The 15,439-nt window shown below is 42.0% G+C and overlaps 2 protein-coding genes across 2 annotated transcripts in view; both read left to right on the forward strand.

The window, feature by feature from the left end:
- Positions 1-2,870, forward strand: part of plcxd3 (phosphatidylinositol-specific phospholipase C, X domain containing 3) — an 18,174-nt gene extending 15,304 nt beyond the window's left edge. Inside the window, exons 4-6 of the mRNA XM_086206364.1 lie at positions 659-834; positions 1,440-1,541; positions 2,352-2,870. Coding sequence (XP_086062490.1) covers positions 659-834; positions 1,440-1,541; positions 2,352-2,508 — 435 coding nt within the window. The 3' untranslated portion in view covers positions 2,509-2,870. The remainder of the gene's footprint in view (positions 1-658; positions 835-1,439; positions 1,542-2,351) is intronic.
- Positions 2,871-9,204: 6,334 nt separating this feature from the next.
- On the forward strand, positions 9,205-15,203 carry c7a (complement component 7a). The gene is made up of 18 exons (XM_086206365.1): positions 9,205-9,334; positions 9,460-9,503; positions 9,615-9,693; positions 9,782-9,923; positions 9,999-10,143; positions 10,230-10,368; positions 11,308-11,451; positions 11,535-11,778; positions 12,224-12,337; positions 12,447-12,613; positions 12,689-12,917; positions 13,016-13,187; positions 13,295-13,382; positions 13,758-13,890; positions 14,003-14,191; positions 14,291-14,390; positions 14,504-14,691; positions 14,818-15,203. Exons 1-18 carry the CDS (start codon positions 9,326-9,328, stop codon positions 15,000-15,002), a joined length of 2,511 nt encoding a protein of 836 aa, XP_086062491.1. The 5' UTR covers positions 9,205-9,325; the 3' UTR covers positions 15,003-15,203.
- Positions 15,204-15,439: the final 236 nt, after the last annotated feature.

Below are 15,439 nucleotides of genomic sequence, written 5' to 3' on the forward strand. Positions count from 1 at the left end.
AGAAAAGGTGATGCCCCGTTCTAAGAGAAACTGTGTTTTAGTACAACAAGGGAGAGGCATGAAGTAAATGGATCTTCACCATGCTGAGAAGGCATCTTCTCCATTAAACCTCCCCTAGTTATATCATCTGGCCTATCACCTCCAGGCAGGAGAGCTCGTCTTGTCTGTTGGCTCAAAAAAATTGTGACTGGATTTTCATGAAATTTTTGTAGGATGATCTATATCTGATGACGCCACATGGAAATATATTGTCATTTTGCAAAATACCTTTCCTCCGTAGCTCACTTTTGTAGTAGAGCTACGAGCCCAAATTAACAGTCTGTCGAGAACCTTTTACTCGAACAAAAAATAGTATTTTCTGAAGAAAGAGGAAATGGGTGTGTGATTTTAAATATGTGTTTTTGTGATTTGTGCAAGTCTTTTGTAACACTTAGAGAACTTCAAAAGGTTCAAAAATACCAATTGAATATTTGTTTCTATGATAAAGCTTTCAGTCTTCGGGGGAAAAAAAAACTCCTGTAAGTGCGTGTTGAAAAAGCTGAAGCCAGGAAAGAGGCTTTTAGTTTAGTTTACAGAGCTCCGTGTTTGAAAGATCTCCACCGCACAGCGTGACAACACTTGTTTCACCGCTGACAGCCTCCCCCCTCCTCACCTTCAGGTGACTCTACAGTATCTGTGGGAGAAGGAGTACCAGGTGCTGGTGTTCTACCACCACCCCATGGCCCTGGAGGTTCCATTCCTTTGGCCGGGTCAGATGATGCCTGCTCCCTGGGCAAACACCACTGACCCAGAGAAGCTGGTTCAATTCCTGCAGGCCTCCGTTACCGACCGCAGGTCAGTACTCGACACGTAGCTCACAGTGGATACTTAAATGTGCATCTTTCATGAGGTTGATAGAATAAAGTCTCTGGCCTTGCTGGAGTAGCTGAGGGTTCTTTTCTTTTTTTTTCAAGGACAGTATATGTACTTGGAAAAGACCAAAGTTTTATATCCCATAACACTGCATTCACCCAGCCAGGGCTCTTCTAGTATGATTAGATTTCTGTTGTAATGCTCCTACTTTTGAGTTCTGTGACTCCTGAGACTCTTAAAAAAAAAAAGGGAAATGTTTGCTGTCAGCTCACTTGTAAAAGATTTAACGTTATAAGAGGATGTTACGATGAATTATAGGAAATAGAAAAAGCCTATATTGACAATAATGAACCTCTTGGTACTGTGAAACTACATTAAAACACATTCACGCACACATTTAAAACTTTCGACTGACACTAATGGGAAAGTGTCTCGGAAAAACATTTTCCCCTGTCACAGTGAGTGTTTTGTTTGGTTGAGGACAGTAATTCTACGCTAACAAGGGGAACAAAACCTTTTCTTTGTCTGTGCATGTATTACCAATATTCATATAGTAAAGCAACATTTCCAACTCTTGTCTCCTGCAGGAGGAAGGGGACCTTCTTTGTGTCCCAGGTAGTTCTGACACCAAAGGCGAGCACTGTCATGAAGGGCGTGGCTAGCGGGCTGAGAGAGACAATCACTGAAAGGTGTGTGTACCTGTTTGTGTTTGTTAGTGTGTGAGTGTGTGTGAGAGAGAGATAGAGATAGAGAGAGAGAGAGAGAAAAATACAGAAATACTCTAGTAAAATACTGAGATTGGTTGCAATGTAACATTTGAACATTATTCAACTTACAAGAACTGTCGGAGCAAAAATCACACTTTCACCTCAGCTGCCGGAGGCTCCATGACAAGTCACAACAATAATCTTGTGTGCGCACATAAACGCTAACATTTGAGTCATTGTGACATTTTTTTTAAATCGAGAGACATGCTGGTTTCTGCAGGTCTCCCCCAGGCGCTTGACACTGACCTCATTCCAGCTGTGCCACGAACTTTCAGTGGAAGCTTCTCATCTTCCTTTCGATCTTGATAATGGTTGTATTTTTTTAACCTTATTTCACTCTCTGTTAATGTCATCAATTTGTGAAAAAAGAATACACCTGATGCCATGCAATATTCATTTGATAGCTCCACTATCAGCTGTTCTCTTCAGGCGTTTGGCTACTTTGAAGTAAGTATCCCTGGTCCGTTGGTTCTGCCTCACAGGCTGCCAGTGGAGCTCCACAGAACAAGAAAGCAAGTGTGGAGAGGTGATGACTCCGAGGCAGTAAAACCCTGCGTTTGTTCTCAGCTCATGTCCAGCATGTGTTAAGAGACTTACAGACGTCCCACGCTGCGTCACACAGATCTTTTAATCACAGTGTGCCTCTCTGCTTTAAAGCAGTCAGTCATGAGTCCTCCCTCCTTCTACCTCTCTCTGTATCCTTTGTGACACTGTTGCCGTGCATCCTCCCAGGGCTTTACCGGGCATGATGCAGTGGATCAGATCCCAGCGACCCGGGGAGAGCGGCATCAACATTATCACAGCTGACTTTGTGGAGCTGGGAGAGTTTATCAGCGCTGTCATCACCCTCAACTATCACCTGGACGAAGAAGACGATGACGCCACCTGAGGGTCCTCCGGATTGTCAGGGAGCGCAGTCGCCACCGCCGCTGCCAGTGGCTGAGTCTGTGTTCTCACTCTCTTCTCCTCGGCATTTATTTCAGAAGGGGAGCTGTGCTGCTCCTCTTTCTTTATTTAGGGCTATAGTGAAACAAGAAATCAAGTGGAAAGGATTTAAGGTTAAGAAACGTTTGGAGATCTGTGGCGCACTATCAGAGGGAGTTTTCATCTGTTTCCTATTTTTGGGGTCCTACGTTGGAGATGTACATTTTCTTTACCACCTGTGCTGTAAAAAACTGCTTTTTACACACACACACACACACACACACACACACACACACACACACACACACACACACAAAAGTTTTTAAGCTTACCACTTCTTCAATTCAATCCTCAGAGCATAAATGTACTGGTACATCTTTCTTGGTATTCTAGTTACAGTGAGAGTTTTTTTCAGACGCTGTTTTAAATGAGTCTGTGTAAATTAAACCATGTAAATGTAAAGCCGTTATTAGTAGCTAGCAAATATTTGTCATCTGTGCTTGAGAAGTGAAACAATATGCATCCCTGGACTGATTCTCCAGCAGATTTTCAACGCAGACATCAGAGTTTCTTTCAGTAATAGCCTCGGTTGAAGTCAGCGTGCGCCACATCCATCGATCGGCCACTTTTGCTTATCGGTTATTCATTGATTCAACCCCTCATTCGAATTTAAAGTGAGAAATAAGAGCCAGCGCAGCCACGGCTGTAGCCAAGAAAGATCCTCCCGCTCGTTTCACATTTCATTTGTTTATCAGGATTTAATTTCTGTGTGTAAATTCAGAGCGCCCACTGCGAGCTAACTCACAAAATAATAACTTGTTGGAGGGGAAAGATGTAAATCTAATCAAAGCTACAAGTGATTTCTTGTTGTTAGAAATGACATGTTTTTTTTTGTTTTGTTTTTTTTAGAATATGTGGTGGGTGCTGAGTCGTGATAGCCAAGTATAGAAGTACAGTACATTTGGTTACAAGAGTATATCCACAGTCTGTTTAGCCTCTGCTGAATACTTGCCCCCCCCCCTTTTGTGCGTCTGTACTTACTGCTGTAGTGCAGTGTATGTGAGTCATCATGAGATGTATCTCAGTATTGTGTCTTTCATAACAACAGGTGATAAAGTCTCTTGACACTCACTCACAGACACGTTGTGTTACAAATCCAAAAAGGTCACGAGGTCTTGATGTGACACTTGAAAAATGATACAGTAAATGTTAAGATCTATTAGCGCGTTGGAGTCGACTTTACTAGCTGTTCCTCGTCTCTGAATGTCTGAAGCCCTAAATTTTCTGGTTAACAGTGCTATTGCAGTAGTTGATTTGATTCACAACCCTGCAAGATGGACATTGAAGGCTCCAAGACAGCGGAAGTCTTTCTATCGCAAGATTTTTACACATTTATGCATGTTACAAAAATTGCATACTAGTCAAGCATCCACACATTATGACCAGTGTGGTGTTTTCTGCAGAGAATGTATTCTTTAAGGATTGTTGTCTGGTTTGGTCATGTAAAAGAGAAAACTTTGGGGGGGGGGGGGGATTTGTGAACATTTGTGTCTCGTGAGTAACTGTTTCATTCCTAAAAAAACAACAAAAAAAAACAACAACAAAAAAACAACAACAACATAAAAAATCTATGGTGGAATGAGTGAGAAACGGCAAGAAAACTTCATGTTTGTATCGTGCGCTTCAGTGTAAAACTGAGTTCCAGTTTCAGAGTTCTTCTTAACACTTCAAGTGTGGTTTCATGTTCAAATGTTTTATATATCGTGAAAAGTTTGTACATACTGTAATTGCAAATAGTATACTGCCGATGAATTGTAAATTAAATTATTGCAAAGGGTCACTGACAGCATTTTTTTTGCTCATACATTAATTAGCGACCATACTGCTTCTTGAGTTGATAGATTTCTGTTTCGTGCATGAACCAAAATTATCTTTACTTTTTTCAACAACACCTGGAACTGTAAAGATGCATCTCCTGTTTTTGTCCTCACAAGCTCGGGTGCATCAAATCCTCTTACCCTTTAAGAGTTCACTCATTTTCTAAATGTTGTCGCCCACCTACAGAGTATAAAATAATCTGCACACATGAGCAGACTTGAAGAGCAAATTGTGTTGTTAGGACATTAATGTCTTCCCAGGTCAAAACTGTTGTCATCGCCTTTATGTTCTGGTGTACTAAGAGTCCTTTTGCTGTTGTAAAACTGAAACCTTCATTGCAAAGAGGGTGAAGCTGTTCTAAGTGGAAAATGGCCGATCAAATAAAGCTTCTAAGCCTATTGAGTGACGAATGGTCTGATCATTTCCTGACCTGTTCTTGGCCTTTTGATTGATTATTTTATCATTAAAAATGATTAAAGCCATAACAATTAAGCAATAGGTGAAGAGCAACACTCCAAATCTGAAGGAGATTTGCAGCTTCTAAGCTATCACGCCAGTATTTTATTCCTTATCTGTGCATAGTAGCATCCTAAATTCATCCAGTTACCAGGGAGATGAGAATGGAGGTGGGTGGGCAGCGGCACCCAGGGTGACCTTGCTGAGACTGTTTTGTAATTCAGGATCTGCCATTGTACAGCCAGGTGTTGCTCATGAAAAGGAAACAGAGGTAACTCCGATCCTGAGTGTTCCTCTGCATGTTTAGTTTTATTGAGCACAGCAGCTTGAGGTCATGTAGAAGGAAAATGAATAAAAAGAGGGTTGGTTTTTTTTTGTTGTTTTTTTAGTCTCAACTGTGTGACTCAGACAATGTTGGCAAGTCACCATCTGTGGGGAAATCATGTAGATTGATGATGTTTGTCATCACCGTCACGTTATGCATACGCTTCCCTGTCCTACCCAGCATCGGTGGGAGGGGTGGCTACGGCACAATTCAACCACATGATGTGATTTTCTTTTAAAAATTCTCATTATGTGGTTTTGTGCTGCATCATATTGTCACGTTCCTGTTCACTGATGGATTGCACAGTTAATTTCACATTCTGGGAGAAAAAATTCTGCCAAAATGCAATGTTGCTGCATGTTTATGATTGTATCTGTCTATCCTCCTTTGTCCTACACACACACACATGCACACACATGCACACACACACATGCACACAAGCAAGCAGGCAGATGAGGAGGAGGTAGAGGTGTAGGAGACAAAGATGGATGATGGCATTTGGATTGTGTAAAGAGGGACACTATTGAGATGTGCAGTCTCAGAATAGTTGGGAGCGTGATTTCACCAGGCAATCTTGTGTCTAGTCATGACGGTAGCTGACACCCACTGGGTGGCAATGTGACTTCCAACAGAATACATAGCACACCGAGGTACGATATTGACCTGAGAGAGACGCAAAGGCATGTCAAATACTGTTCTTGTTATTTCTCCCGAAAGGAAAACAAACAGCCACTTGGATGGAAGTCAATCCTGACTGAGTCATTATCAGAAACAACAGGGACCCACAGGGAAGTTTTATCAGTCTTTCAGTTGTTCAGACATGCAAATGGTCAAAAAGGAGGCAATGAAACAATCACAGCAAGAAACACTGAAGCAGAATCGATTTGCTTTTACAATAAATATGTTATTTTGCCTTTAAACTACGGTGTGGATATACAGAATAGAGGCCCCACTGAAAACACGCCGCAGCTGTCTCAGTAATGACATGGGTCAACAACGTCACAGGATATGTGATGGTGATTGTTGTTTCTATTGTTAAAGAGGTGGGAGGTGGGTGTTTGAGTCCCATGGACAACAGGGTGTTTCAAAATCATAAATCAAGCCCCACCTAAAGCAGGCCTTAACATAATTGGGAGATGGGTGCTCGAGCCCCGGTTATCGCACTCTGCTTGCTTCCATGGTGCTGTATGAGGACCCTTCCATCATGGTCATCTGTGTTTGGAGCTAATTTGGAAGATAAGGATTAGTGCACCTGCAACAGAGAGGTGGAGCAACGAGTCCTAAAACCTGGAAATAAATTGTAAAATGTTCAGATTTGAGGGGTTTTTTTTCTTCGCGTGACTGTGACAATATTTGCCTTCGTCGTGCCCTGTCTGTGTCCAACACCAGTTTAATAGGATTTCAATTTGAAAAGACTATGACCTAAAATACGTCAGTGAGTCTGTGCTGGAGTTCGTTCAGATCTTTGGACTTCCAATGATGGCGATTACATTTAAGGATCATAAAAGCAATGTTCATTTGGGAAAATTATTTTGCAAAAAAAAAACCCAAAAAACTGACAGGTGATCAGCGGTTTTGCTCTTTTAATATCTTCATAAGCGAGGCAAAAGCAGAATTATCAGAGTATAGAAGTATCACCATCACCACGGCAACCTCGAACAGCCTGTGGCTCTCACTGAAGTTACACCCAGACATGTCAATCAAATGTGATGTGTATTTGTTGATAGAACATTCAGTGACTTTTGTCTCCTGGTATATTCATTAATATTTTCAGGAAATATTACTTTGGCCTTTGCGGAGGTGTATTTAATTTTTGTGTCTCTCTCTATAATAGAAAAGAAGCCAGTGGTGACAGTGCGGTATTGGCAATTGACCTTTCGCAAGCTCCATCAGACGGATCCCTTTAATGGAACAGACAAACACGCTGAAATGAGGAGTGCAGTTTATTCGAGGGGAGAGGAGGCGACAGTGCTTCATATTCATTGACTAAGGCTGTCTGAGCCCTACAGACTGTTGATCTCTGGCAGCCCAAACTTCCAGGGCAGATGGCGGTCAAAGATGGCCCTGTGAACATCATGAGGCCCACGGAAGCAGCACTAATGGAGGGCACGGTCTGGTGGCCTGTTGTCTGAGCCAACTGTTATTCTAGCCTGAGGTGTGGAGACTTGGCTTGCTGCGTGCTGTACAGTAGCTGAGTCATTTAGCGACGGCTGGTGTTTTACAAATGCAGAAAATATTCACAATACCGGATTAATACTATATTTGATTATATCCTAGATTTATAGTAGGACCTGAACATACAGCAAGCTCAAATAAAAGCTCTCTCACAGATTTGAAGGTATTTTCAAATTAGATTTATACTGCCAGCAGCAATACTTCACCCTAAAAGGGTACTTTGCCTTTCAAGTACTCGCAAAGATATGTTTTTCTCGGCCGCATTACTCCTTTGTGATTCCAGAATGCAGCAAGAGACAGCCAAGTATATTCAGCAGGAAGTTTGCTATTGTGAGCAAGCGACAGACTGAAAAGATTAAAGTTGTGGATTACTGAGCTTTTAGCTGGACAACGAAGACACGGATTAGCCATTAGCTTCAAGCTAATTAAACATTGCTGGCTCTTTCTGCAGTCTGGAGTCATAAACAATTAACGCAAGAGGAAAAAAAGGCCCCTGTGAACCCAAAATTTGTGAGGCAAAATACATTTTATTTTGGTTGAAATATTACTTTTATAATTTGTTTTGACACCATATCATGGAAGTTGCATGAAATGAAATGCATGCACAATGCAGCATTGAAGTACACCGCAGTGTGTCTCAGAAGGAAGGCTCGCTGTCCCACATTACTCGTCATAGAAGACGATACCTCCATTGCTGGAAAAATTGCTGCACCTTGAAAGTGGCTTTCAAATAAGACGCTTACCCCGAGGGAGCCTCATCTGTCAGTCTCTGAGTGCCTGCGATTGTGGGGACAAAGTGTTTGTTTCCTAATTTGCTCCCATTATATGCAGCTGTAGCTATTAGTTTGGAACCTGAAGTTGTATTCTTATTTTCCAAAATGACATTGCTGTTGGAGTAAAATGAAATTTCTCTGCCGTAGGAAACTTGTTTTAAATTGGGCTATACTTTATTTTGACATGATTAATCTGCGAGTGGCGCACAACTGTCAACTGTCTCGCTTATTTCTGGAAGGATACTGCTTGCTGACATAACCTAATCTGCCCCACGGCTGTTAAAACCACTCCATCTGAACACGAAAATTCCCTCTTGAGCTGCCAGAATGAGATGGATATGAACTCCTGCATGTATGTCTGTAATTAGACAAAGCTTATTTTTGGCTGCATGTTGGCTGGAGGGAAATGTCTCCCTCCAGGTATGAGGGAGCTTATTATCATGGATCATTGAGCCTCTCTCTGCTTGTGTCTTTGTCACACACAGATATCAGGAAGATTAGCGTATTAAAACTAATTTGAGGATTTCGCACCGTTCAGCTGCAGATTTCCTCCGAAAGCTCCGCAGTTCAAAGCTCTTATCTTGCATTTACTCTGAATTATGTTTTTGTAGCGACGTGGAGGAAATTGTCCTCAAATCTCTATTGCCCTCCAGTGGTTGAAAGACTCCATCACATCTCATTTCAGATGTCCTTTTTCTGGTGCATTTTCACTCCTAGTATTATTTTCAACACCCTCAAACTAAGCACCTAACTCAGAGTTCTGGAATTAAGACCTATGGAAAGCTTAGTTAAGATTTGAGCCGATGGGGAGGACTTGCTGGCCAGGGTTATTGCATATGAGAGAATAATTTATCAGTCTGTCCATTTCAAATACTCGCTAGAACCATAAGTGTTTGCTCATCAGAGAGTCGGCTTTTGATTTGTGAATATATCACAATCCAAGATGTTCAGCTGAGGTTAAACTTGAGGGAAGAGAAGAAATACTGCAAACTCTCAGTCTAGGAGGACTCTTTGCTTTCAGTTTCAAGTTGATGATTTTTGGCAGGACTGTGCAAAGCAAAGACACACACACACATTTTCCAAAGAAGTTGTGATGAGTTCCCCTCAAAACAAGAACACAACAACATAATCGACCAGCTCCAACTCCTTTTCAGACACTAACTGCTGCTTCACTCATGATGAGGGTAAGTTGTTGAACATTCTATACTTTAACTCTCATCTTTTATTAAGATGCACTATATTTTGGACTGTCTGTTTTCAATCTAACGTTCCTCTTGTCTTTTTTTCTTTTCTCCTTTTTGTTTTACAGCTCTGCGTCTTGTCATGGTTTCTGTTGGTGTGTGCTCTCAAAGGGTAAATCTTTGTTGCTTTGCTGTTTGTAAATAGCAAAAGACAAATGTAATTTTCAGGATTTTCACAAGTTTTTCTTGAACTTCACATTACGCTTTCAATTCTTTTTCCGAGGTTGTGTGACCAGAGAGTGCACTGCCAGTGGGGGCCCTATGGGAATTGGTCAGAGTGTGACAGCTGCACTAAATTACAGGTTAACAACATTAGCTGCTAATTTTTTTTTTTATAAAGGTCATTTAGCTTTTTTTTCATGTTTTTCTTTCCATTTTTCTTATTCCAAGACGAGAAGTCGGGTCATGGCTGTATACGCCCAGTTTGATGGAGACCCCTGCAATGGCAAGCGATCTGAAACCAGATCGTGTGAAACCACACAGCCCTGTCCTCTACAGGAGGGATGCAGAGACAGGTTTCACTGTCGATCAGGTATGAAGCGTTCACACCTGCATTCCTACGGCGTTGACGTCAGTGAGGATCACTGAGCTGTGTGTTGGCCCTCAGGACAGTGTGTCAGCCAGTCTCTGGTTTGTAATGGAGACAAGGACTGTGAAGATGGACACGACGAGCACGTCTGTGACCCATTTCGACGGTACATTGTGTGTCCATCGTCTAACTTCCTGCCTAATATTGAACTTCTTGGACTCGGGCAAGTGAGAAATCTGCACATGGACGCATTTTTGTATACTCGGACGCTTGTGTGACCTCAGTGGGATGGTTTTGTTGTCTCCGTAGGTTTGATGTGGTGACAGGAAAGAGGAGGGCTACTGTCATCAACACAAAGAGCTTCGGAGGCCAATGTCACATGATTTACGACATCCATCTTCACAGTCCCCGCCGTCTGCCCTTATTTACCTCCAAGTACAGCATTATGGTAGCTGACATCTTCCTTTTAACATGTAGACACTCCTCGACAGAACATGTGCGTTTGTATGTTTTAGCACTGAATTATTCAGAATAAAAGAGGTGTGGCCTGTGTTTTCACAAACGCCAATAGTCCCTTGGAAATAGAAGAAAACTGAATTTTGCAGCATTTGAAGACATAATGAGTTTGCCATTGAAAAAAAAGAATGTAAAAAAATATGGGGCACAACAAACAAATAGAATTAAAGAGATTATTGTCCTTTATTTCCTATCTGGTATTGAAAGCGGCAGGAATCTCTACTGTTGGTCACCTAACATAGAAACGGTGGTGCAGTGGTCAGCACTGTCGCCTCACAGCAAGAAGGTTCCAGGTTTGAGTCCTGGCTTGGGCACAGGATCTTTCTGTGTGAGTGTCCATGTTCTCCCTGTCCCTGTGTGGGTTCTCTCTGGTACTCCAGCTTCCTCCCACAGTCCAAAGACATCAAGAGGGGACGAGGCTGATTGATACTCTAAATTGACTGTAGGTGTGACTGTGAGTGTGAATGGTTGTCTGTCTCTATGTGTTGGTCCTGTGATGGACTGATGACCTGTCCAGGGTGAACCTCACCTCTCACCCGAAAGCTGCTGGGATAGGCTCCAGCCCCCCCCCACCCCCCCATACAGGAATAAGAGGAAGAAGATGGATGGATGGATCAGAAACAGGAGGTTCCTATATTCCAGTCTAAGACTAATTTCTGTTTGGAGTAAATGAGCCACCTGACAAGTTTTTGAAAAAAAAAAAAGCTGTCATATCTCAGGAAATTAAAAAAACGGACAACAATGAATTAAAATATTAATACAATGACAGTGATAGTGACAAGTTGTCTTTGGTGCTGGAATATGTCCAGTTAAAAATGCACCGCTGGACAGAAAAAGTGCACCGTTGTCATCGATGTCTGTGTTTTTGCAGCTTAAAGTTCAGAACGATTTCAGCGACGAGATGTTTATGAGTAAGTGGCACTACGCAAAAGACATAGTCAACAGACAGACAGTGACGGGGACAACGCAAGGGTACCACAACTATGACTTCCATCAGTCACATGACACCACTCAGGTATGCAGGAACCTCTGTCACTGTCGCTGGAACAGCATCGATGAGGCGATTCAAACCTCCTTGGTTTTGTTTTCTCTCTGCAGACCCACAGGCTTCTGGTTTTGAAGAACAACATTGAGATAGCTCAGTTCCAGACCACCTCTCCTCAATACATCCCAATATCTGAGGAGTTCTGGAGGGCAGTGACCAAACTTCCAAACATGTACGACTACGTCGCCTACAGGAAGGTTTTGGAGAGGTTTGGAACTCACTACTTGTCTGAAGGAAACCTCGGAGGCTCCTTCAGTGTGGTCACCAGGATCGATGAGGAAACAGAGAAACATTTAGGTGTGGATTCATTATTTGTCAAGAACTTAAGACTGGAATGCATCTACAAATGAATTCAGCTCATCATTCTATCTTTTTTATTTTTAACAGAACAAAAGAAGGGCCTTATTATCTGACATCCCAATGATACGCATCCAAAATTCTTCTAGTCTTGAGCTTAAAACTGCAAAAAACTACACGCTAGAAAAAAAAAAGAAATAATAGAATGAATATTATATAATTTCAGGGTATAATGCAACTGATTAGTAGCAGTAGTAAAAGTATTGGAAATCTCAATATCAGCTCATTGATTCATAAAGTGCTGCCTCCAATCCTGCTGCAGGACGACTTCAGTGGGTTTTTTAAAAATGTATTTAGTGTTGTTCCTGTTTGCTAATTAGGGCCTGAGCCTGAAGGTACTTTATGTTTGCTCGACACACTCGTTTTGTCTGTCCTTTGTTTGAAGCTGCCGAGAGCTCAGACTACAGTGAATGTGATAAGACTCAACGCTGGTTCCTGATCTTCCCCATCAGCATTGTGAGATGCAGAAGTGATCAACATCAACAGTCATCGTCCAGCGGTGCATTTTTAACCGGACATATTCCAGCACCAGAGCCATCAGTAAAACATTTTTTGACATTTCTTTGTCTTTGTCTTTTATCAACTATACCAACGTTTTATTCAAACAGATCTTAGCAGAGGCACTGTGGTGGAACAAGTGGATTTGGAGGGAGGAGATGTCTCACACATCGCGGCGCTGAAGAAAATACAGCTCAGCAACTCGCAGAAGAACTGGGAGATGTACTCCAACTGGGCTGACTCAGTTCGCTCTTTCCCAGGGGTTATAAAACAAAAGGTGACTGAGAGTCAAAGTAACCCTCCCGTCCCATTCCACCGCTCGTGAACTTCACCCCAACTCTTGTTTTGGCAGCTGCGGCCGCTGTCGGAGCTAGTGAAGGAGGTTCAGTGTGCTGGCTTGAAGAGACTCTACCTCCGCAGGGCCATCGAGCAGTACCTCATGGAGAGCGACACCTGCCACTGCCGGCCCTGCAGCAATAACGGCATGGCTGTCATGGATGGAGACGTGTGCAAGTGTATCTGTAAGCCTGGAACCTCAGGAGCAGCCTGTGAGCTCGGAAGTGAAGCGGATGGTCAGCAGGGTAGATGATCAGTTTTTTTCAATGTGGTGGTGGTGATTTATGGGCTGTGATTTGTTCCTCACTTTCTACATTTCCCTTTACATTTCTGCTGATAAAAGGAGTGATTCATGGTTGTTGGTCCTGTTGGTCTGCCTGGTCAAGATGTTCTGGAGTTCAAAGGTCAAGAAGTCGTTCCTGCTCCAGACCTGCTCCTCAGAACGGAGGACAATCATGCATCGGAGAGTCCTCTGAGACATCCGGCTGTGACGGGGAGGACATACAATACTTAAAGTCAGTGCTTGCAGATGTTATGTATTTGATGCGGCATATTCATGTCGAAATGTTACGACAGTCATTGATTTTTCCACTTGATGCTTAATTGAACTTTGTTTACATAGAACCATGGAACCTCAGTGCTTTGACCAGGCTCTGGCTGCAAGTCAGAAGTGTGGAACCCCTCCTGCTCTGATCAATGGCTATATTCTGGTAGAACAACAACAACAACAAAAGCTAATTATTGCAAAATTTAACTTTTAACATAACACAACAGAGCTTTTTCTGTATTAGTGAGAGGAAAACAGTAAATGAGTACTTGTCTAAACATCTACTCTGTATTTGTATCAATCAGCCTAAAGCACTTCTCGGATACACAGGAATAGTGTGTGTGTGTGTGTGTGTGTGTGTGTGTGTTCGAATTTGCAATTCAGAGCTCGTAAATAGAGTTTACATAATGGCAGCAACGAAACTTAATATTTAATGTGGCATTGCTTCACATTAATGTATTTCATCCCATAATTTTTCTTCCTTTTTTTTCAAAGTGATTGTTAAGATTTGTCTTTTTATAACCATATTTTTTCACAGAATCCCAAGGACATTTACCTGGTTGGGAGTAAGGTGGAGTACACATGCACCGAAGGGTTCTATCTGGCTGGTTCCAGCATCCTCGAGTGCACCGCTGACCAGACGTGGTCCACCAGCCTTGGACTGTGCACCAGTGAATGCAGAACCCAGAAAACAGTTTATTTTCTGCGTTTATGATGTGTTCTTGTGTTCAACTTTGAGATTTTGTTGTTTTTTTGTTTGTTTTGATTTTTTTTTTTCTCCAGTGTCATCTTGCAAGGCAAATTTCCTTCCTGATGGTGTCATCGCCACCCCTTCCAAACCGTTGTATGACATTGGTGAGACGGTTGCTTTCTCTTGTCTGGAGGGCCAACAGCTAATCGGAGAAGACAAGGTTACTTGTGATAGTAGTCTACACTTTTCACCAGATCCAGGCGCCATTAATTGCATCCCGGGTAAATTTTACTTCAGGTTTTATTAACTATAAGAATAGTCTGGAATGTGGCATACCCTGTCTTTCTTTTTATACTAACTCATTTCTCTCTATCTCACAGTCGTTGTGGAAGAACAAACCAGGGTTCCTCTGGTTTCATGCACGTTATGGGAGAAGTCTTCCAGAGGCATATGTGTTTGCAGGATGCCTTTTGAGTGCCAGTGTGTTTAATTTGCTCATATTCAATTTGAGTTTTTTTGTTTTGCTTTGTTTTGTTTTGTTGACCAATATCTGAAACATACACGATCCTTAGTGTGTTTTTTTCCCTCACCAGTTCTTCTTTGGAAGTGTGTGCCACCAATCCTGGGAGTGGAAAATCTGTTCTCATCAGTGTGTGTAAGCTGCATGCGCTTAAGTGTATGAAAAAGACACATGTGATAGCAGACGACAGCTCCTGCGTGTGGCCACTGCGCAACATTACCACAGGCTGCGCCAACTGTCAGATGTGGGAAACATGTGATGGTAGGACTATGACTCGTATGTACACAATAATGTCATATATATATATATATATATATATATATATATATATATATATATATATATATGTAAATATAAAGTATTTTTCACTTCACCTCATCCTTACAGCTCAAACCAATGAGTGCCGCTGTAAAGACTCTGCAGATTGCGAGATTCCGGGAATAAGTGTGTGTGTCCGTATCAGCGAAGATGCAACTGCAGCTGCACAGACCATGAGTGAATGTGAGGCAGGACTCCGGCGATGTAAAGGAGAAGCGGTGACAGTTGTCAGTATTATGCCTTGCAGTTCCTGAGGATGTCAGAGGAACAGCCACTTCATGACCTCTGACTTCCACCTCCTTTTACACATTAATCCTGTATTACACACTCTCCATATTGTTCCTCTGACATAGTATTATTTCCTTAATGCACTGTAGAGACACATTGTTATTCATGTTTGATATATAGAAAAAGAAATAAATAACAAAGCACAATTCTGAATGATTGTATATTTTGTCCATATTCTTCCCCCTAAAACCTAATCATGTAACTATTACAGCTAGAGGGGCTGTCACTTTTCTTTACTGTTTGTACAGCTTTCAAATTAAATTGTCTGAGTTGTACACACAACAGATTGTAAAAAGAAAAAAAAAAGTAGGCCTTGGGTTTGGAGGAAAATAGTTTCATAAGCGTCTCTGGAGATCATGTTTGAAAATCTGTGCACTGAACTGAGATGGTCTATTTCAAAAGA

The sequence above is a fragment of the Aulostomus chinensis genome, chromosome 6, assembly GCF_037954235.1.
Source record: "Aulostomus chinensis isolate RoL2024-O1b breed Wild chromosome 6, RoL_Achi_v1.0, whole genome shotgun sequence".
NCBI classification, from domain to species: Eukaryota; Metazoa; Chordata; class Actinopteri; order Syngnathiformes; family Aulostomidae; genus Aulostomus; species Aulostomus chinensis.